General features: G+C 46.4%; 2 protein-coding genes across 3 annotated transcripts in view; one reads left to right on the top strand and one right to left on the bottom strand.

Moving 5' to 3' along the window:
* Nucleotides 1-4,573: 4,573 nt before the first annotated feature.
* Nucleotides 4,574-7,977, top strand: gjd6 (gap junction protein delta 6). The gene is made up of 2 exons (XM_042318835.1): nt 4,574-4,705; nt 5,930-7,977. The coding sequence occupies exons 1-2, from the start codon at nt 4,574-4,576 to the stop codon at nt 7,163-7,165; spliced, it is 1,368 nt and encodes a 455-aa protein (XP_042174769.1). The 3' UTR covers nt 7,166-7,977.
* Nucleotides 7,978-8,029: 52 nt separating this feature from the next.
* Nucleotides 8,030-22,612, bottom strand: part of sh3gl3a (SH3-domain GRB2-like 3a) — a 46,802-nt gene continuing 32,219 nt past the window's right edge. Inside the window, exons 3-11 of one of the 2 annotated variants that reach the window (XM_042318809.1) lie at nt 21,718-21,790; nt 20,627-20,770; nt 19,358-19,491; nt 18,897-19,055; nt 14,034-14,137; nt 13,107-13,228; nt 12,821-12,859; nt 11,622-11,681; nt 8,030-11,239 (exon numbers count right to left, since the gene is read on the bottom strand). In XM_042318809.1, coding sequence (XP_042174743.1) covers nt 11,037-11,239; nt 11,622-11,681; nt 12,821-12,859; nt 13,107-13,228; nt 14,034-14,137; nt 18,897-19,055; nt 19,358-19,491; nt 20,627-20,770; nt 21,718-21,790 — 1,038 coding nt within the window. In that variant the 3' untranslated portion in view covers nt 8,030-11,036. The remainder of the gene's footprint in view (nt 11,240-11,621; nt 11,682-12,820; nt 12,860-13,106; nt 13,229-14,033; nt 14,138-18,896; nt 19,056-19,357; nt 19,492-20,626; nt 20,771-21,717; nt 21,791-22,612) is intronic. The other variant, XM_042318810.1, reaches the window with a different exon arrangement.

The raw sequence follows: 22,612 nt of genomic DNA, 5'->3' as shown, positions 1-22,612 counted from the left end.
GAGAGGAGCCACCTTTAGTGGCAGCTAGTAGACCGCGATGACGACCGCCGAGCGCCGCCCGAACAGGGAGAGGAGCCACCTTTAGTGGCAGCTAGTAGACCGGCGATGACGACCGCCGAGCGCCGCCCGAAACAGGGAGAGGAGCCACCTTTAGTGGCAGCTAGTAGACCGGCGATGACGACCGCCGAGCGCCGCCCGAACAGGGAGAGGAGCCACCTTTAGTGGCAGCTAGTAGACCGGCGATGACGACCGCCGAGCGCCGCCCGAACAGGGAGAGGAGCCACCTTTAGTGGCAGCTAGTAGACCGGCGATGACGACCGCCGAGCGCCGCCCGAACAGGGAGAGGAAACACCTTTAGTGGCAGCTAGTAGACCGGCGATGACGACCGCCGAGCGCCGCCCGAACAGGGAGAGGAGCGCCCGAACAGGGAGAGGAGCCACCTTTAGTGGCAGCTAGTAGACCGGCGATGACGACCGCCGAGCGCCGCCCGAACAGGGAGAGGAGCCACCTTTAGTGGCAGCTAGTAGACCGGCGATGACGACCGCCGAGCGCCGCCCGAACAGGGAGAGGAGCCACCTTTAGTGGCAGCTAGTAGACCGGCGATGACGACCGCCGAGCGCCGCCCGAACAGGGAGAGGAGCCACCTTTAGTGGCAGCTAGTAGACCGGCGATGACGACCGCCGAGCGCCGCCCAAACAGGGAGAGGAGCCCCATTTAATGGCAGCTAGTAGACCGGCGATGACGACCGCCGAGCGCCGCCCGAACAGGGAGAGGAGCCACCTTTAGTGGCAGCTAGTAGACCGGCGATGACGACCGCCGAGCGCCGCCCGAACAGGGAGAGGAGCCACCTTTAGTGGCAGCTAGTAGACCGGCGATGACGACCGCCGAGCGCCGCCCGAACAGGGAGCTAGGGAGAGGAGCCACCTTTAGTGGCAGCTAGTAGACCGGCGATGACGACCGCCGAGCGCCGCCCAAACAGGGAGAGGAGCCACCTTTAGTGGCAGCTAGTAGACCGGCGACGACGACCGCCGAGCGCCCCCCGAACAGGGAGAGGAAACACCTTTAGTGGCAGCTAGTAGACCGGCGACGACGACCGCCGAGCGCCGCCCAAACAGGGAGAGGAAACACCTTTAGTGGAAGTCGTGACACAAAGACTTCCTTAAGTTTAGGTCTCTCTTTCTCTCTTTCTCTCCCTTGTCGCTCAATTCAAATCAATTCAAGGGGATTTATTGGCATGGGAAACATGTTAATGTTGCCAAAGCAAGTGAAGTAGACAATAAAACAATAAAGACATTACAAATGTCATATTATATATAAATATATATACAGTGTTGTAATGATGTACACATAGTTAAAGTACAAAAGATAAAATAAATAAACATAAATGTGGGTTGTATTTACAATGGTGTTTGTTCTTCACTGGTTGACCTTTTCTTGTGGCAACAGGTCACAAATCTTGCTGCTGTGATGGCACACTGTAGTATTTCACATAGTAGATATGGGAGTTTATCAAAATTGGGCTTGTTTTCAAATTCTTTGTGGATCTGTGTAATCTGAGGGAAATATGTGTCTCTAATATTGTCATATATTGGGCAGGAGGCTAGGAAGTGCAACTCAGTTTCCACCTCATTTTGTGGGCAGTGAGCACATAGCCTGTTTTCCCTTGAGAGTCAGGTCTGCCTATGGCGGCCTTTCTCAATAGCAAGGCTATGCTCACTCAGTCTCTATATAGTCAAATCTTTCCTTAAGTTTGGGTCAGTCACAGTGGTCAGGTATTCTGCCACTGTGCACTCTCTGTCTAGGGCCAAATAGCATTCTAGTTTGCTCTGTTTTTTTGTTAGTTCTTTCCAATGTGTCAAGTAATTATCTGTTTATTTCTCATGATTTGGTTGGGTCTAATTGTGTTGCTGATCTGGGGCTCTGTGGGGTATGTTTGTGTTTGTGAACAGAGCCCCAGGACCAGCTTGATTAAGGGACTCTTCTCCAGGTTCATCTCCCTGTAGGTGATGGCTTTGTTTTGGAAGGTTTGGGAATCGCTTCCTTTTAGGTGGTTTTAGAATTTAACGTCTCTTTTCTGGATTTTTATAATTAGCAGGTATCAGCCTAATTCTGCTCTGCATACATTATTTGGTGTTTTATGTTGTACACTGAGGATATTTTTGCAATTTGGTGTTTGTCCCATTTTGTGAATTCTTGGTTGGTGATTGGACCCCAGACCTCACAACCATAAAGGGCAACCTTTTGATGGCATAGAAGGCCCTTATTGCCTTCTCTCTCTCCGACTACCTCTGTCTGTCTGTTTGTCTCTCTCTCTCTCTCTCTGCCTGGCCCCTGAGTTCACTTCCTTTGTCTAGGGATGGGGCCCCTGTAATCCCCCAAGCGGACGACTTGAGGGGCCACTCTACAGTCACTCCACAGAGTACACACAGAGGGTTAAATCCAATGGATCCCTCCTCTCGTGAAGTGTGAATAAGCAGTACCAAACTTTTGAGACATTGACATATTAGACATTTAAATGGTTTAAATGTTGCTTTTTAAATGTTTTTTTATATTTGTCATTTTGCTCACAAGCAGGAGTGTGTTCTGTTGATTGTGTGCGACCCACTCTATTCAGATCATTTTTATTCTGTTAGACTAACATTGTGTGACAGAGTGCTGGCACCAGGACAGACAGACCCATTGATCGATCGACAGGCAGACAGGCAGACTAACAGACAGAGAGAGCTGAGACCCAGACAGACAGAGTAACAGACAGAGAGAGCTGAGACCCAGACAGACATACTAACAGACAGAGAGAGCAGAGACCCAGACAGACAGACTAACAGACAGAGAGAGCTGAGACCCAGACAGACAGACTAACAGACCGAGAGAGCTGAGACCCTGACAGACAGACTAACAGACAGAGAGAGCTGAGACCCAGACAGACAGACCCAGTCATACATGCTGAGACCCAGACAGACAGACTAACAGACAGACAGAGACAGACTGAGACCAGACAGACAGACAGACAGACAGACAGACAGACAGACAGACTGACAGACAGACAGACAGACAGACAGACAGACAGACAGACAGACAGACAGACAGACAGAGAGCTGAGACCCAGACAGACAGACCCAGTCATACATGGCTAGACAGACAGACAGACAGACAGACAGACAGACAGACAGACAGACAGACAGACAGAGACAGACAGACAGACAGACAGACAGACAGACAGACAGACAGACAGACAGACAGACAGACAGACAGACAGACAGACAGACAGACAGACAGACAGACAGACAGACAGACAGACAGACAGACAGACAGACAGACAGACAGACAGACAGACAGACAGACAGACAGACAGACAGACAGACAGACAGACAGACCCAGTCAGACATGTCTAGACAGGGCTGTTGGAAGTAAGACAACGGTTCAGGGACTGTTTTATCTGTGGGGTCTCTGTCATTTGATGGTGGCAGACGTTTCAAGGGTCTTTTTTAAAGCACTGATAACAGGATTGGCTAGTGATCAGAGAGGAGCAGCCACAACAACAAGACAGAAGATAAAATATCATTCACTTTATTGTCCGTTGTTTTACCCTAAATCTTTCTATTTTGGTAGAATGTAAGCGAACTAAGGTTGCACAATTCCAGTCACTTTTCCAAAATTCCTAAGTATTCTAGAAATTCTGGTTGGAAGACTCTTGGAATAAGGATGAGAATAAGGGGAAATACTCCAGTGAATTTTGCAATCCTAAAGCAACATTCATTTCCCATTGAAAGTGTGTTTCTGTACAAGCTTCCATCTTGTAAGCTAAGGGTTAAAAATAGTTACATTTGCTAAGAGACAGAAAAACATTTTATAGTCATTCATAATCTATTTAAATAAAGTTGATATCGCAAACATGAATATACAAATACAATAAACAATTTGCGTATTCAACTAAATAAACCAACAGTACTCAAGGCTCCAAGAAATCGACTTAGCACCTTCTTCAAGTCAAAAGTGTAAAAATGCTTTTAAACTTTTCAATCTTTGATAACGAAAAATACCTCTGTTTGGATTCTGTATCAGGGTAACATTTATACATTGATGTTCATTCATGGACAAGCTCATTGCTCATTGCCATGTCTTCAGGCCGCAGAGTAATCTATAAAGAATGTACATCAGCCAGCATTATCAGTCAGCTCTCTAAAGTAGTAGGGAGAGTCTCTTAGAAGGGGGTTTAAAACGGAACCCTGAAGACAAGAGGGAGAGGGCATGCCATGGGAGTGGTGTCAGGTGGGCGTTTGTCCAGCTGGCTAGCTGGTGTAGTGTGTGTGTGTGTGTGTGTGTGTGTGTGTGTGTGTGTTGTGTGTGTGTGTGTGTGTGTGTGTGTGTGTGTGTGTGTGTGTGTGTGTGTGTGTGTGTGTGTGTGTGTGAAAATACATGTGTGCCTTTGTGTCCGTCTATGAATGTGTGTGTGAGACTGTTTTTGTGTGTGTGTCCATTCATTTGTGTATGTGTGTATGTGTGTATGTGTGTGTGTTTAGAATCATTCCTTATCTTTGAAGAAGTGCCGGGATGGGATGGCTCACTTGCCGAGATGACTCCACTTCTCTGGTTCAGAGACAGGAGACAGGAGAGTGGCTGCCTGTCTATTTACAGAGGAGCCGGGACTCCAGTGCATCTACAACCAGTGGATATCCTAAGAGTCTTGTACTACAGGACGGCTGGCGTGAGGGGAGGGCTCTACTGCAGGGCAGCCAGTGCTAGAGGAGATCAGTGTATTGCTGTATATTTTAGGGCAGGGGGATAAAGTCTGTATGCTAGTACAATCAAGGTTAGAATGGGTCCAAGACTGGAGTGGGTCCAGGGCTGTAGCCCCAGCTCAGAGTGACGGTCCTCTGATATTTCCTCCTAAGACAGCCAGGGTTGGAGTGGACCCAGAGGAGTGTTGGAGCTGCAAGTCAGAGCGGTGTATTTCAGAACAGACAGGGAAAAACCATCCAGGGCTTTATTACATCTACAACACAGGAGGGTGGATGAAGGGAGGTGTTGCCCTTCTTTGACCACTGTGTGTTCCAGGCAAGCTATCCAGGGCTACAGTGGATCTACAGCACCTGTTTCCTGTACATCCAGGACTGGCGGAGAGGAGAACTGGATCTGCCTACACTATAATTGATTGGATTTACATAACGCTTTTCAGTGTGCAAAGCGCTTTACATGCCGCTGTAGGCTACACCAGGCAGCTCTCCTTCTTCCCCGAGACGCCAGCGGTCAGAGTGCTGTATGTCAGTACATCCAGAAGAAGAGTGGATCCAGTGCTATATCTGATCTAAAACCAAGGAAGAGCATGGAGGTTTGGATGAGACCGCTGTGTTCCTAGACCGCTGTGTTCCTAGACCGCTGTGTTCTGTGTTCCGCTGTGTTCCTAGCCGCTGTGTTCCTAGACCGCTGTGTTCCTAGACCGCTGTGTTCCTAGACCGCTGTGTTCCTAGACCGCTGTGTTCCTAGACCGCTGTGTTCCTAGACCGCTGTGTTCCTAGACCGCTGTGTTCCTAGACCGCTGTGTTCCTAGACCGCTGTGTTCCTAGACCGCTGTGTTCCTAGACCGCTGTGTTCCTAGCTGTGTTCCTAGACCGCTGTGTTCCTAGACCGCTGTGTTCCTAGACCGCTGTGTTCCTAGACCGCTGTGTTCCTAGACCGCTGTGTTCCTAGACCGCTGTGTTCCTAGACCGCTGTGTTCCTAGACCGCTGTGTGTTCCTAGACCACTGTGTTCCTAGAATGTGTTCCCACTGTGTTCCTGACCGCTGTGTTCCTGAGAGCTGTGTTCCTAGACCGCTGTGTTCCTAGACCGCTGTGTTCCTAGACCGCTGTGTTCCTAGACCGCTGTGTTCCTAGACCGCTGTGTTCCTAGAGCTGTGTTCCTAGACCGCTGTGTTCCTCCTGTGTTCCTAGACAAACTGTGTTCCTAGCCTCCTGGACGCCGTCCACCAGCACTCCACCATGATTGGACGCCTCTGGCTCACTGTCATGGTGATCTTTCGCCTCCTCATCATTGCCGTGGCGACTGAGGACGTGTACGCCGATGAGCAGGAGATGTTTGTGTGCAACACCCTGCAGCCGGGCTGCGCCACAGTCTGCTATGATGCCTTCGCGCCCATCTCCCAGCCGCGCTTCTGGGTCTTCCACATCATCAGCGTCTCGACTCCGTCTCTCTGTTTTATCATATATACGTGGCATAATCTGTCGAAGCTGCCGCAGGGACACAGCGGGCAGGGCCAGGGGGTTCACCCAAGGGACTTGCCTCGAGACGGGGGGAAGGATGGAGGTCGAGAGGCATTCAACCGGAGCTGTGACTCGGATAGCTGCTCCATCCATTCACACCGGCACTTAGGTCACAGCTTGGCCAATGTCTTGGAGGGAATCACTGCCCAGAGTCAGAGCCTCCTAAAGGGAGCTGCCACCACTACAGCCACCACCGCCACGTCTCTAACCCAGGCCAGGGCTCGCGTCTACAGAAATAGCCACTACGATGCACCAGGGGGTCCTGGAGGTGGAGGAGGAACCGGAGGCGTCCTCTCCAAGTACTACGTGTTCCATGTGTGTTTCCGGGCGCTGCTGGAGGTGGGCTTTGTCATGGCCCAGTGGTTCCTCTTCGGCTTCCGAGTGCCCGTCCACTTTTTGTGCAAGGCCCCACCCTGCACGCAGCCCGTGGACTGCTACGTGTCACGGCCCACAGAGAAAACCATCTTCCTCCTCTTCATGTTCTGCGTGGGGCTCTTCTGCATCCTCCTCAACCTTCTGGAGCTTAATCATCTAGGATGGAAGAAGATCAGACACTCAGTGAGGCTCAGGGAGGGAGGATTATGGGGGAATTATGGGGTAGAGAAAGGGGGGCAGGAAACCTTTGAGACTTTCTCTCCCGACAGCCCCTCACTGATGTCGTCTCTGGGCCTTAGGGGTGTCACCAGTACGACGTTGCTACCGAACTTGGATCTGGTAGTCGACCACCGGCCTGACTGGACCTGTGCTAGGAACTGTTCCCCATTTAATAAGGAGCCTGATGCTGGTATAGAGACAGAGCTGCAGCTTCCCAACAACCAGGAGCTCCAGAGAGGAGAGACACAGCTTCTGAAGAGCAAAGGGAAGGGCTGGAAATCCAAGCTGCGCAGTACGGAGGTCTGGATATGAATGAAAGAATTGAAACGCTGTATAGTTCTCTGGCATTATTCCATGACAACTACTAGGGAATGACTTGTTACAGGACGCTGTATTTGCAAGTCCATACAGATGTACTGTGGTACTCATCACTGGTAATGTTGTTTCCCAAGAAAATAGAGAAAATACACCAGAGTACCTGAGTGTCTGAGGTGTGGATATGAGCCAACATTTCACCAAGCTTCCCTCAGCACTGTGCTGTTTACAACTGTGGTTCTCAAGCATTTATGACGCACAAAAACCTTTAGGAATAGTGACACATTTTGACTGACTCAACATTTTTTACTAAAGCTAGAATAGAACAAGTCGTTCCAGCCACAACCCAAAAGATTTCAGCCCTCTCCTGCCATTTGGGAATCACTGGTCTATAGACATGATATACTTGGTGAGTCTTAAAACCTGAAATCCACTAAAAGGATGAAAATGTACATTTTCCACCAATGTTGTACTGTACCAAGGTCAGTTCTATGCGTGTCAATTGTCCTATATGTGGGAAATGCTACTTCGTAGCAGGGCTCTGAGCCCTCAATTATGAGGACTATTTATATAATTTGTAGAACTGAAGCTATGGAAGGGCTGAAGTCAATTCCATTTCCACTCAAGTCTATTCAGGAAAGGAATTAATTGTCCATTACTTTCAATACTTATGAGGATTTTTTAATGTTTTTCATTCACTGGGTTGGTCGTTGGAATGGAACTGAGCCCAACCTGCTAAGGTGAGTGTATAGAGACTCATACATACTGGAACTGTGCTGTATATGGTAGGAACAAATAAATACTGAAAAGGCAAACGTGTTAAAAGTTATTCAACTATTTTAAAACAACATCAAAGATGGCTCAGTATTTGCTTTTCATTTATTTACGCAATATACAGTACGTATGAATATATTCATTTACAACATCAATAAAACACATTTTATATAGATTATGTTCCAGAAAATAAATCAAATCCAAAAAGGAGGTGATGAAGTATGTACAGCCAGTTTCCATGGACTAAGTTTGGGGTGAAGTGACACTGAACACAGAGGTTTCAGAGCTGGTTAAGTAGATCAGAGAGAACAGTAACATTGGACATGGACATATAGTCCAGCTGTAGTGTTGGGGAGGTGTCATCCAGTCATCACACAGTGGCTTTGTCCCAAATGGGACGGACACACACTGTCAACCATCAGACAGACACCTTAAGAAAGCAGCAGGCTATTACAGAACAGAAGGGTTGGGCTTCAGAACTCTCTTCTTCCACAGTGAAGGTTTTTCCATTTCTTATGCTGCCTCCTACAAAAATCTGTTTTCTCTCTCACAATCAAATCCATGGCTACAGTCTTTCTTTTTAAATCATGCAAACAGGGGTTTTCCATATTCACTAGCAATATGAAAACAGTGTGTATTATCTTTAGATATGGTCCTACATTTCCCCTGTTGTTTAGTTCGTGTAGTTGGTCCAGAACATGGTTATACTTAGAGAAAGAAGATGCTTATGAATGTTTAAGTGTATTTTGGTAGAAATACCCAATCCAGACTTTTGGGTAAAGGGAATGTCCACACACTACAGTGGCTTTTTAAATACTGTTTTTCTAAATGAAAAAGGAAAACCAATGACCATCCATGGTGATGATTCAGTTATGGCATTGTTGTTCAATCCTTCTGGAGTTATCCATTCTGTTGAATGGTGAACATATAAAGTCCAGAGCTATATATACACAGTACATAATACTTATTATAGGGCTCTGATGAATTCCATTCTCAGCAGAGAGAGAGAGGCTATTGGCAGTTAAAAACCAACTATCAGGCTAAAGAGACGTGTCAAATAGAAGGTCAGGTCAGAGCAACGCTGCACTTCCTAAATAAGCCCAGGGTTATCGGACTTCAGACATGATACTAGACAGGCATATCTCATTAAAGGCACACTTCATTGCTTCTATTTCTGGTCACCTGTGAGGCCTTAGATAACACCTGTTTGTTTTGAAGGCTTGAGAGTCTTTGCGAGTGCAAAGTACAAAGACAAAGAAGAGCCTGACTGATGTGAATCAAACAATGTTAGTTTGGTTTCAAGTGTGTAAGTACTTTGTGGCACTACCACAGGGGAAAGAAAAGTGACAAAGTATGCCTTTAATGTGTATCATTTTGAGACTTCATTCAATCTACAATGGTGGTCTGACGTTACATGGCAGACAAACTGTTTCATCACATACAGAACATATCGTGGTCCATATCAATCTATTTATTCACCATCAGACGGTACTGTACTCTCATGGTGAAGGACATAGAAAGTGCAGTGCTTGAGGAGAAACTAGAAAACATACAGTATGTGCATGTCCGGAGGTGTGCGTTCGGGTCTAAAGCTTCAGTGCAATACAGACAACATTTTAAAAAGCACTTAAACGGTCCAAGTGGGTCAAGGCATTCACCCCCGTCTGACACAGAACAGTGGTACAGTCCTTAGAGGAGTCTTTATGTCACAGTAAGACCAGACCATGTAAACAGAGAGAGAGAGAGGGACATTCAGAGTTGTAAAATCAGTTCCTTACAGTTTAAAAATATGTGTTTGGGATAACACTTAAGAGCACAACAGGCAGACAAGCAGGCAGACGGACAACAGGAACAACTCTGGGCACATGTTAAAGCCTACAATAACCTAGAACTAGGGACTAGAGTTTGTATTGGTCAGGTAACATGGTCAGGCATAACTCCTGGCCCTACAGATAACAGCAGAGAAAAGGAACAAAAAGACCACTCCTAACTCAACATCAACACTTGAAGTTACACAGGAAAACCCTAACCAAACGGAGATGCACAGTAGCAATGTGGATTTTTCCAGGAGACTCCATTTTGTTTTCTCATGGTGGCAGATCATGAGAAAAGCATCATCTTTGATAACCTGGAATTACTTTTCTTCAGTTAGTCCACACCTGTTACACAGCGATTTTCAGGTGATTATTTTAGTCGTCTTGTCTGATGGCGTCACCTGTAGCTGCTCCAAATGGAACACAGTTTGGGGGAGGAACCCTGATTTTCACATTCCACAAACCATGAAAAGAACAATGTAGAAAATAAATATTGTAAAAGACAAAGAGAAAAGTAGTACACTTATTGAATGTCTGTGGCGAAAAGCAAGGCATGGTCATCTGAGGAGGACTTTGATGAAGTGTGTCAATTTCATATGAGGATTTCATGGAGTTTGTGGTTTGGGTTAGGGGCTGTGTGGGTGCTGGGGTATTGGAGGGTTGTAGTCTGAGACTAGGGATTACATGTCGTTTTGACAATAAATTAGACAGGTTTGTGCTAGGAGTTGTTGTGCTAGGAGTTGTTGTGCTGAGAGTTGTGCTGAAATCCCAAATAAACCCATATCCCCTCTAACCCCTACACACTCCCATTGATCTTAAAGGATTGGTATTAACACGATCAGATTAGCTTCACTCTGCCTTCTGATAGACTGCTTAGAATGTCCACTTCCTTCCTTATACCTGTCCAATCTTTTCAGATCTACAAAAGTGTCTAGGGTATAGGGTCATTTTGGGATTGAGTACTGTGTTTCTAAGGCTGATGATGTAAGGGTAGGGACTGGAGGCTGGGGGTTGATGACAGGAGGCTTGAGGGTGGGGATTGAAGTCTGATGAAATGGACACTGTGTATAATCCCAAATCGACACCAAGACCCTATGCACCTGTGGAGATCTGAGCAGATTCGACCGGTGCAATCTATATGGAAATACCTCTCAGATCAAAATAACAAAATCCTCTCAGATCTCCACAGGTGCATAGGGTGTAGGGACCAGGGGAGGCTGTGAGGAGGTTGGGCTCTGGAGATTGGTCCCTGATTGGGTGGTGTCCTGTCCGTTTCTGTCTCACTGGGGCAGGGGTACGATAACCTCCACATAGTTGATTGGGAAGAAGCCAGAGTCTCCGTTTATCATGCCTTCGTACCAGTTGTCATCTATCTGGTTGGTGAGGATGATGATGTCACCCTCCTTAAAGCCCAGCTCACCATCGTTCTCTGGCTCAAAGTCATACAGGGACCTGGCACACGGCTGGTCCAGCACCTCCGATTCTGGAGGGAGGGAGGAGAAGGGGTGGGGGGAGAGGGAGGATAAGGGGTGAGGGAGGGAGGAGAAGAGTAGAAGGGGGAGAGGGAAGGAGAGGGGGATGGGGGTAGGAGGAGAGGGGGAATAATAGAGAACTGTCAAACACCAGCATGTATCGTCTTCTGTTCCCAGGAATGTCTCTTCCTCTGATAAGGATCTGATGTGGGTTGGTGCAGCAAAACAAATCCAACACATTAAGACAAACAGACAGTGGTGTGATAGTGACAGTATGGAGGAGTAGAGGACAGTTACAGTAGACTGGGTTGTTGTTGGACCAAGGTCTGAGGGTGTGTGTGTGTGTGTGTGTGTGTGTGTGTGTGTGTGTGTGTGTGTGTGTGTGTTACTCACGGTGGCCGTTGAAAGTGGGACTCTCTGGCCAGGACAGAGGAACGGTGGTGAAGGGATCAGCTGGGTGAGAGATGGATGGAGAAACATGGAGATGGAAGATGAGACAAGCACCAACAAACACAATGCCTGTAACTTTCCTAAAATTCCCAGGTTTTCCAGAAATCCTCAAAGGATGACCCCCGGTTGTACTGCTTTTTCAATCCCGATTCCAGGAATCTTCCAACACAATTTTTGTTGTTGTTGAAATATAGGTGAATTTTGCGACCCTACCCTACTCATGACATGATGACTCCTGCCATGGTTGAAACAGCAACCAATATCTGATGAATGAATAATAAATTGACTGATGCCTCCCGAGTGGCGCACTGCATCGCAGTGCTAGAGGCGTCACTACAGACCCGGGTTTGATCCCAGGCTGTGTTGCAGCTGGCCGCGACCGGGAGACCAATGAGGCGGCGCACAATTGCCCCAGCGTTGTCTGGGTTAGGGGAGGGTTTGGCCGGACAGGATGTAATTGTCCCATTGCGCTCTAGCGGCTCCTTGTGGCGGGCCAGGTGCATGCATGCTGACTTCGGTCGCCAGCTGTACAGTGTTTCCTCCGACACGTTGGTGCGGCTGGCTTCCGGGTTAAGCGAGCAGTGTGTCAAGAAGCAGTGAGACTTGGCGGGGTCGTGTTTCGGAGGACGCATGGCTCTCGACCTTCGCCTCTCCCGAGTCCGTACAGGAGTTGCAGCGATGGGACAAGACTATAACTACCAATTGGACATCACAAAAAAAAACTGACTGACAAACTTTAATCTGAGGGGATAACAGCTTTTATCTTAATAGGTTAAACCTATTACAGATGTGATCTTTTCAGTGTGCTATTTGTAACTGCTCTTAGCGGTGTAGGGTGAAGTTGACCTTAGACGCTGATCCTGGGGCAGTTTTGCATTTCTCCCACTAATGGTTTAACCCAGAGCAATTTTCATGGAGGTTGTTACACCCTCTAACCACATGAGGGCAGAAAACTGCTTTTTTAAAGTCACATTGATGGAGCCAGAGAACTTGCAAGTTATTATTTGGCTGCTAAAAATGATCATGACTTCACAGGAGTTTTGATTTGTCTCAGATTATCTCTAGAGAGGCAGAATAAGTCATTTTTAAGACTATGTATGGGTGCGACACCTGTTTGATGTGATCAGTCCAAGTATACCTACTTTTCCCATTTCCATTTACTGTGTGGTTGATCTGGATGTCTGCAAAGAACCACAGACACATATAACATGACTTATGACTTGGGAAAAATAACAATGGGTGAAAGGATAACATGGACAAACTGATGGGGCTGATCAAAACAAATATGAGCAGAATTGATACACACACACACACACACACACACACACACACACACACACACACACACACACACACACACACACACACACACACACACACACACACACACACACACACACACACACACACTACCATACAGTACAGTACCTGAGGACTTGAGTGAGGAGCTATATGATCCATTGTGTTGAGTGTTGTCTATGGTCTCAATGCTGCTCATGATGGACTTTGGTTTAAATTCTCTCTTCGGTCGACTGCTGGCTGAGGATACCCTGTGGGAGGCATTATGATGTTATCCACTGTGGCCCAACAACATGTGTACATTACTGGTTGAGGATACCCTGTGAGAGGCATTATGATGTTATCCACTGTGGCCCAACAACATGTGTACATTACTGGTTGAGGATACCCTGTGAGAGGCATTATGATGTTATCCACTGTGGCCCAACAACATGTGTACATTACTGGCTGAGGATACCCTGTGAGAGGCATTATGATGTTATCCACTGTGGCCCAACAACATGTGTACATTACTGGCCCTGTGGAGGCATTATGATGTTATCCACTGTGGCCCAACAACATGTGTACATTACTGGTTTACCCTGTGGCCCAACAACATGGGAGGCATTATGATGTTATCCACTGTGGCCCAACAACATGTGTACATTACTGGTTGAGGATACCCTGTGAGAGGCATTATGATGTTATCCACTGTGGCCCAACAACATGTGTACATTACTGGCTGCATAGTCTAAAGTGGTTTCCTCCTGTCCTTGTCCTGTTTCCTTCAACTGGTTGGTTTTCCTTCAATTGGTTGGTTTTCCTTCAATTTGGTTTGCAATTTAGTGCAATTAGAATATGAACTGAGGATGATTTTTTAATTCAGGCAGTGAATTTCAACTTGAATCAGAATTACTGAATTGAAAACTGAAAAGGTGAAAGCAAAATGGCGGATGCTCACTAGGAAGTTGCTTTCACGTGTCCAGCTCTTTCACATCAGTGCAGAATAAAGGAAGGAGACGAGGAGGCAGGCTGTTTAGGGACTGTGGAGTGTGATAGCTGTAGTTAGTTAGTTGCCTGTTTTGTAGTTGGGTGTTGAGGTCTTCTAGGATCTCCAAGGACTGACGGTGGTAGTCTAACGCCGCTTCAACCAACGCTGACAGCTGACTCACCTGCTCCACCTACCAAACACACAACACAAGAATATTATCCATCTTATCAAGCACTTTATCTTGTATGAAGAACATGTAGTGAACTATTTCTTGGTAAGATTGACATTGCGATTGTGCTGTAAAGTGCTGCACTTTGTGACAACTGTTGTTGTCAATACGGGATAGACAACTGGTTCTGATTAAAATCCTGTTGTATTTTTTCATGCTTTGTAACCAACAGGTGTGGACTAACAGTGAAATGCTTTCTGATGGGAAAGAAAATAGAGAAATAATAGAAAAGTAAAACAAGTAATAATAAAAGTAATAATAGATACATAATGAGTAACTATAACTTGTAACTTATAGACAAAAGCTACCAGTACTGAGTTGATGATAACTTACTTATATACAAGAGGTACCAGTACTGAGTTGATGTGCAGGGGTATGAGGTAATAACTTGGCTATATACAAGAGGTACCAGTACTGAGTTGATGTGCAGGGGTATGAGGTAATAACTTGGCTATATACAAGAGGTACCAGTACTGAGTTGATGTGCAGGGGTATGAGGTAATAACTTGGCTACATACAAGAGGTACCAGTACTGAGTTGATGTGCAGGGGTATGAGGTAATAACTTGGCTACATACAAGAGGTACCAGTACTGAGTTGATGTGCAGGGGTATGAGGTAATAACTTGGCTATATACAAGGTAGGCTACATACAAGAGGTACCAGTACCAGTACTAGTTGATGTGCCAGTACTGAGTACTATATACAAGAGAGTTGATGAAGCAGGGGTATGATGTGCAGGGGTATGAGGTAATAATAACTTGGCTATATACAAGAGGTACCAGTACTGAGTTGATGTGCAGGGGTATGAGGTAATAACAGGGGTATGGCTATATACAAGAGGTACCAGTACTGAGTTGATGTGCAGGGGGTAATGAGGTACTGAGTTGATGTGCAGGGGTATGAGGTAATAACTTGGCTATATACAAGACCAGTACTGGATGTGCAGGGGTAATAACTTGGCTATATACAAGAGGTACCAGTACTGAGTTGATGTGCAGGGGTATGAGGTAATAACTTGGCTATATACAAGAGGTACCAGTACTGAGTTGATGTGCAGGGGTATGGCTATAGGTACTGAGTTGATGTGCAGGGGTATGGCTATATACAAGAGGTACCAGTACTGAGTTGATGTGCAGGGGTATGAGGTAATAACTTGGCTATATACAAGGGTACCAGTACTAGGTTGATGTGCAGGGGTATGAGGTAATAACTTGGCTATATACAAGGGTACCAGTACTAGGTTGATGTGCAGGGGTATGAGGTAATAACTTGGCTATATACAAGGGGTACCAGTACTGGTTGATGTGCAGGGGTATGAGGTAATAACTTGGCTATATACAATGTGCAGGGGGTACCAGTACTACTGAGTTGATGTGCAGGGGTACCAGTACTGAGTTGATGTGCAGGGGTATGGGTAATAAGGTAATACTGAGTTGATGTGCTTGGCTATATACAAGGGTACCAGTACTGAGTTGATGTGCAGGGGAGGTAATAACTTGGCTAGGGTACCAGTACTGAGTTTGATGCAGGGGTATGAGGTACATATACAAGGGGTACCAGTACTGAGGTTGATGTGCAGGGGTATGAGGTAATAACTTGGCTATATACAAGGGGTACCAGTACTAGGTTGATGTGCAGGGGTATGAGGTAATAACTTGGCTATATACAAGGGTACCAGTACTAGGTTGATGTGCAGGGGTATGAGGTAATAACTTGGCTATATACAAGGGTACCAGTACTGAGTTGATGTGAGGGGTGTAATAACTTGGCTAGGGTACCAGTACTGAGGATGTGCAGGGGTATGAGGTAATAACTTGGCTATATACAAGAGGTACCAGTACTAGGTTGATGTGCAGGGGTATGAGGTAATAACTTGGCTATATACAAGGGGTACCAGTACTAGGTTGATGTGCAGGGTATGAGGGGTAATAACTTGGCTATATCCAAGAGGTACCAGTACTGAGTTTGATGTGCAATGAGGTAATAACCAGTACCAGTACTGAGTTGATGTGCAGGGGTATGAGGTAATAACTATGGCTAATACAAGGGGTACCAGTACTAGGTTGATGTGCAGGGGTATGAGGTAATAACTTGGCTATATACAAGGGTACCAGTACTATTGATGTGCAGGGGTATGGGTAATAACTACCAGTACCAGTACAAGGGGTACCAGTACTGAGTTGATGTGCAGGGGTATGAGGTAATAACTTGGCTATATACAAGGGTACCAGTACTAGGTTGATGTGCAGGGGTATGAGGTAATAACTTGGCTATATACAAGGGGTACCAGTACTAGGTTGATGTGCAGGGGTATGAGGTAATAACTTGGCTATATACAAGGGGTACCAGTACTAGGTTGATGTGCAGGGGTATGAGGTAATAACTTGGCTATATACAAGGGGTACCAGTACTAGGTTGATGTGCAGGGGTATGAGGTAATAACTTGGCTATATACAAGGGGTACCAGTACTAGGTTGATGTGCAGGGGTATGAGGTAATAACTTGGCTATATACAAGGGGTACCAGTACTGGGTTGATGTGCAGGGGTAATAGGTATGGAGGTAGATAGGTACATATAACTATAAAGGGACAGATAATAAACAGTAGCAGCAGCATATGTGATGAGTCAAAAAAGTTAGTGCAAAAAGGGTCAACGCTATTTGGTGAACTATTTAACTAACTACTTATCATTTTACGGCTTGAGGGTAGAAGCTGTTCAGGGTCCTGTTGGTTCCAGACTTGGTACATCGGTACCACTTGACATGCAGTAACAGAGAGAACAGCATATGACTTGGATGGTTGGAGTCTTTGAAAAAATGTTGGCCTTCCTCTGACATCGCCTGGTATAGAGGTCCTGGATGGCAGGGAGCACGGCGCCAGTGATGTACTGGGCCGTCCGCACTATCCTCTGTGGTACCTTGCAGTTGGATGCCAAGCTGTTGCCATACCAAGTGGTGATGCAGCCAGTCAAGATGCTCTCAATGGTGCAGCTGTAAAACGTTTTGAGGATCTGAGGGCCCATGCCTAATATTTTCAGCCTCCTGAGGAGGTGTGTTTGGACCATGATAGATCCTTAGCGATGAGGACACCGAGGAACTTGAAGCTCTCAACCTGCTCCACTACAGCACCGTCAATGTGAATGGGGGCGTGCTCGGCTCTCTGTTTCCTGTAGTCCACGACCAGCTCCTTTGTCTTGCTGACATTGAGGGAGAAGCTGTCTTGGCACCACACTGCTTGATTGATTCTGCTAGCAGGGTGTTTAGGCCTCAGAGCTCCAGCGAGTGTCACAGAGAGAACGTGTTTACAAAACCCTATAACTTTTAATCATGAAACCCTCACTGTACCCTCTCTCTGGTTCGGACATAGAGATAAACTCTGTGACTTTTCAGCTGCAGCAGAGGCTACCATCCCCCACCTCAGCCTCAGGCCTGTTAGGGACCAGGTTGCCAGGGAACACAGTCAGATGACCTGGTCAGCCAATCACAGGTCCTATCTGGTGAGGTAACAGACCTATTCAAGCCTGTGCTTTAGTTGGACACAGGAGGTGCAGAGAGACAACAGGTCAGAAGAACTCTGCACCACCTCAACACAACTCAACACTGGGCCCTTCCTACAAGGACAAGAAGTCTGCACCACCTCAACACAACTCACCCCTTCCTACAAGGACAAGAACTCTGCACCACCTCAACCCAACTCACCCCTTCCTACAAGGACAAGAACTCTGCACCACCTCAACACAACTGACCACTGGGCCCTTCCTACAAGGACAAGAACTCTGCACCACCTCAACACAACTCACCCCTTCCTACAAGGACAAGAACTCTGCACCACCTTCCTACACAAACTCTGCACCCCTCCTACACAAGAACTCTGCACCACCTCAACACAACTGACCACTGGGCCCTTCCTACAAGGACAAGAACTCTGCACAACCTCAACTCACCCTTCCTACAAGGACAAGAACTCTGCACCACCTAAACTCACCCCTTCCTACAAGGACAAGAACAAGAACTCTGCACCACCTCAACACAACTCACCACTGGGCCCTTCCTACAAGGACAAGAACTCTGCACCACCTCAACACAACTCACCCCTTCCTACAAGGACAAGAACTCTGCACCACCTTAATGTTTATATATATATATATATATATTTACCTTTATTTAACTAGGCAAGTCAGTTAAGAACGGCCTACCAGGGAACAATGGGTTAACAGCCTTGTTCAGGGGCAGAACAACAGATTTTTACCTTGTCAGCTCAGGGATTCGATCCTGTAACCTTTTGGTTACTGGCCCAATGCTCAAACCACTAGGCTACCTGCCACCTCAATACAACTCACCCTGGACCCTTCCTACAAGCCTGGACTTCCCAATCGTGTGTTTGTGCGTCACTGACCACAAAACCACTTTCAACGATTCTATTCCTCTTCCTCTTTGCTGTGTGTGTGTGTGTGTGTGTGTGTGTGTGTGTGTGTGTGTGTGTGTGTGTGTGTGTGTGTGTGTGTGTGTCTGTTTGGTGTATGGAAATGTGTGAATTGTATCCCTGCCTCCTACTGGTCATCTCCATCCTCTAACCGGGGTGCTTGGACAGTTCACCTATAATGGAAACAGACACCTCTATTGCAGACCACCACATGGTGGCACTCTTTTTCAGAGAGAGAGAGAACGAGAGAGCGAGAACCGTTACAACAGGTAGCGTATGCCTCTACTATTCACTCACATCGTTCTCCAGGAAGTTGAACATGCTCCTCTCGGCCAGCTCTTTGCTCTCCTCAAACTTCTCAACCGCCTGACGGATCTCCTCGTCAGACACCTTCCCCTGACGCTTCTTCTTATAGTCAAAGTCCAACCGCCTCCCCTCCAGCTTCTTCAGGTGGTGCTGCACACAAAACAATCAGGAGAGATCATTGACAAGGGGCAATATGGGGCAGTACAGAGGCTCTTCCCAGGAGGAATTGACGACGGCCCTCCTCAAAACCTTCAAGAAACATTTAAAATAACTAATACAAATTAAACATTGCAAAATACAATTTTACAAAATTGCAAGTATACAACTTTTATGCACATCCCATATGGGCCCTGGTCAAAAGTAGTGCACTATAAAGGGAATAGGGTGCCATTTGTGATGCACACATGGAGTTCTGAAAGCTAATAGAAACTGAGATGTAATATACCACTGACCGTGATCTCCTTGAGGTCTTTGTCCTGTAAGTTCTGGAGTGGGTCAATAAAGTTTTGTTTGACACTGATGTCCAGAGAGTCTTTCACGTCGGCCATCTGCCTCATGGCCTCACCGATGTCCACCAACGCACCGCCTGCAGAAAAAAAACACCTGGGTCGTATTCACAAGGTACCAAACAGAAGAAAACAGGCCAAAACTGGGAGGGACCTACCCGAACTTGTCCAATAAGAAACACTTGTTTTCATTTTCTGTTGCAAAACCTTTTTCTACGGTTTAACATAATACGACCCTGCTGTCAGATACGAGCGAAACATGTGAAACAGAAACATGGTGGTTCTGACGGTGAGTGGGTTTGAGAGTAAGGTGCTAGCAAACACCAGGGTTGAGGGTTTGATTCCCGCATGGGCCACTTTCACTGAATTCATGTGTCGCTAACAACTTACAGCAAGAAGGTGATGCAGGATCAATTAATTAACTATCTAGCAATTCTATATAGAATTCCATATCAGTGTGCATTATTAAATGGAATTGCAAAGTTAAAATCGAGATCCCTGAGAAATAATGATTTGGTTTCTAGATAGTTGATAACTGGATAATGTAACACCTGTTTGAAGTTTATACTGAATATTAAGGTCTGGTTTTCAAGACACAGAGGCTGGGATTCATTCACAGAGCAGCACACTGTTGAAGGTTATTCATGCTTGAACCAACATTCGCAGCATTCATTATGAATGTGATCTCCGAATTTATTTTAAAAGGCGCATTGTCTGCTGTCAAGTGTACTGCTCTATAGCACACCTTCCATTGAGTCCTGGCCTTAATCTCTCACTAAGATGGGAACATGGGCTTTAGTCTAGAACTACCCTTAATTTGTGTCTGGGAAACTGGGCCTATACTAATGATATTATGAAAACCCATGTTCAGAGTAAGTACATTTGTAGCCACCAGGTGTCAGAGTTGAGACGGGAAGCAGCTCAACAAAGCCACAGGTTTTCACAGGCGGAAACACAGTACAGACTAGCTGGCTGCACACAGGGTGTGTGTGTGTGTGTGTGTGTGTGTGTGTGTGTGTGTGTGTGTGTGTGTGTGTGTGTGTGCGAGCGAGCGTGGGTGGGTTGGTGGGCGTGTGCACAGTCAGGTTAGGATGAGAAGCTGTTCAAAGGCTTCCTCTCGTGCTCCTCACAGCCCTCACATAGCACAGCGTGTGTGTCTGTGTGTGTGTGTGTGTGCACGTATGTGTGCTGAACGTGTGTGTGTGTGATTCATACCAAAGGAGGACTGGTCTCCCAGATCATGTCCATAGCGCATCATACAGTCCCCCAGTAGGCCCTCGGTCTGTGGATATCCTGTGGTCTTCACCTGTCCTCTCATCTTCGACACTGTGTTTAACATCCCCAACTTGGCTCTGGAAGCTACAGCAAAACACATGGAGTGATCACTTTTTATTTGTGTTTGTTTTATTTGTCACCAGCAGCATATCACCCTGCATCACACTGCTGACTTGCTTTCATCCATCCATCCATCCATCCATCCATCCGTACACCCCATCCTTCCATCATCCCTTCATCCATCCATCCATCTGTCCACCCCATCCATCCATCCAACCACCCCTTCCATCCATCCATCCATCCATCCACCTCTTCCATCCATCCATCCATCCATCCACCCCTTCCATCCATACACCTCTTCCATCCATCCAACCCTTCCATCCATCCATCCACCCCTTCCATCCATCCATCCACCTCTTCCATCCACCCATCCATCCATCCAACCCTTCCATCCATCCCTCTTCCATCCATCCATCCATCCATCCACCCCCTCCATCCATCCATCCATCCCTTCATCCATCCATCCATCCATCCGTCCACCCCATCCATCCATCCCTTCATCCATCCATCCATCCACCCCATCCATCCATCCAACCACCCCTTCCATCCATCCAACCACCCCTTCCCATCCATCCATCCATCCATCCATCCATCCATCCATCCACCCCCCTTCCATCCATCCATCCACCCCTTCCATCCATCCAACCCATCCATCCATCCATCCACCCCTTCCTTCCATCCATCCATCCATCCATCCATCCATCCATCCCCTTCCATCCATCCATCCATCCATCCACCTGATCCATCCATCCACCCCTTCATCCATCCATCCATCCATTCATCCCTTTCATCCATCCATCCATTCATTCATCACTTCCATCCATCCATCCATCCATCCACCCCTTCCATCCATCCTAACCATTCACCTACATAGTAAAGTTCTTTAACTTCTGCATTATTTCACTAACTTCAAAGATATCATCTTCACCAACTCTGAACATTAGTCAATATTCTGTAAAGTGTTGTCTCACCTGGGTTAGGTTGTAGGTATTCTGTTGTTTTGGTCAAGAGGTCCAACACTGATTTGTTGGTGACATCGATTTTCTAGAAACAAGACGATCATGTTAGCTCAATAGAGAGGGTCTTTATTTCAGCACCTATTGGTTACAAGAAGACAACTGTTCTTCCACCTTGGTCCTGGAGACTAGAGGTCGACCTCTACTGGAGACCCTTCCAGCCTATTGTAGGTCTGTGTTTCAGCCCAGTACCAACACAGCCGATCCAACAACTCAAACACTTGATGGTGAGTTGAGAAGTTGAATCAGGTTTTTTTGTATTGAGCTGAAACAAAAACCTGCACCCCTGCAGGAACCTGACTCAACCACTTAAACACTCAATGATAGGTTGATTCAGGTGTGTTTCCACTGGGCAATTACTGGTTGAATCAAGGTTGTTTCCACGTCATTTTACCCCAAATCATCACCGTAAGGGCATTTCGCCTTTTTTTCACCCAACTTTTATCCCAAATCCAATGACATGGTGAATGTAAAGTTGAAGTCTGAAATTTACTTACACCTTAGCCAAGTACATTTAAACTCAGTTTTTCACAATTCCTGACATTTAATAATACTAGAAATTCCCTGTTTTATGTCAGTTAGGATCACCACTTTATTTTAAGAATGTGAAATGTCAGAATAATAGTAGAGGGAATTATTTATTTCAGCTTTTATTTCTTTCATCACATTCCCAGTGGGTCAGAAGTTTACATACACTCAATTAGTAACTGTGTCAGGTTTGTAGGCCTCCTTGCTCGCACATGCTTTTTCAGTTCTGACCACAAATTTTCAATAGGATTGAGGTCAGGGCTTTGTGATGGCCACTCCAATACCATGACTTTGTTGTCCTTAAGCTATTTTACCACAACTT

Source organism: Oncorhynchus tshawytscha, unplaced genomic scaffold (genome assembly GCF_018296145.1).
Source record: "Oncorhynchus tshawytscha isolate Ot180627B unplaced genomic scaffold, Otsh_v2.0 Un_contig_8142_pilon_pilon, whole genome shotgun sequence".
Lineage (NCBI taxonomy): Eukaryota > Metazoa > Chordata > Actinopteri > Salmoniformes > Salmonidae > Oncorhynchus > Oncorhynchus tshawytscha.
The sequence above is the reverse complement of the archived record's forward strand: the minus strand, read 5'-3'. Positions and strand labels throughout refer to the sequence as shown.

Excerpts from the sequence above, each read along its gene's own strand:
- gjd6 (XM_042318835.1), top strand. The coding sequence starts at position 4,574 with ATGACTCCACTTCTCTGGTTCAGAGACAGGAGACAGGAGAGTGGCTGC. Across the intron at positions 4,706-5,929 it reads TGTACTACAGGACGGCTGGC|ACAAACTGTGTTCCTAGCCT; the intron begins GTGAGGGGAGGG and ends CTGTGTTCCTAG.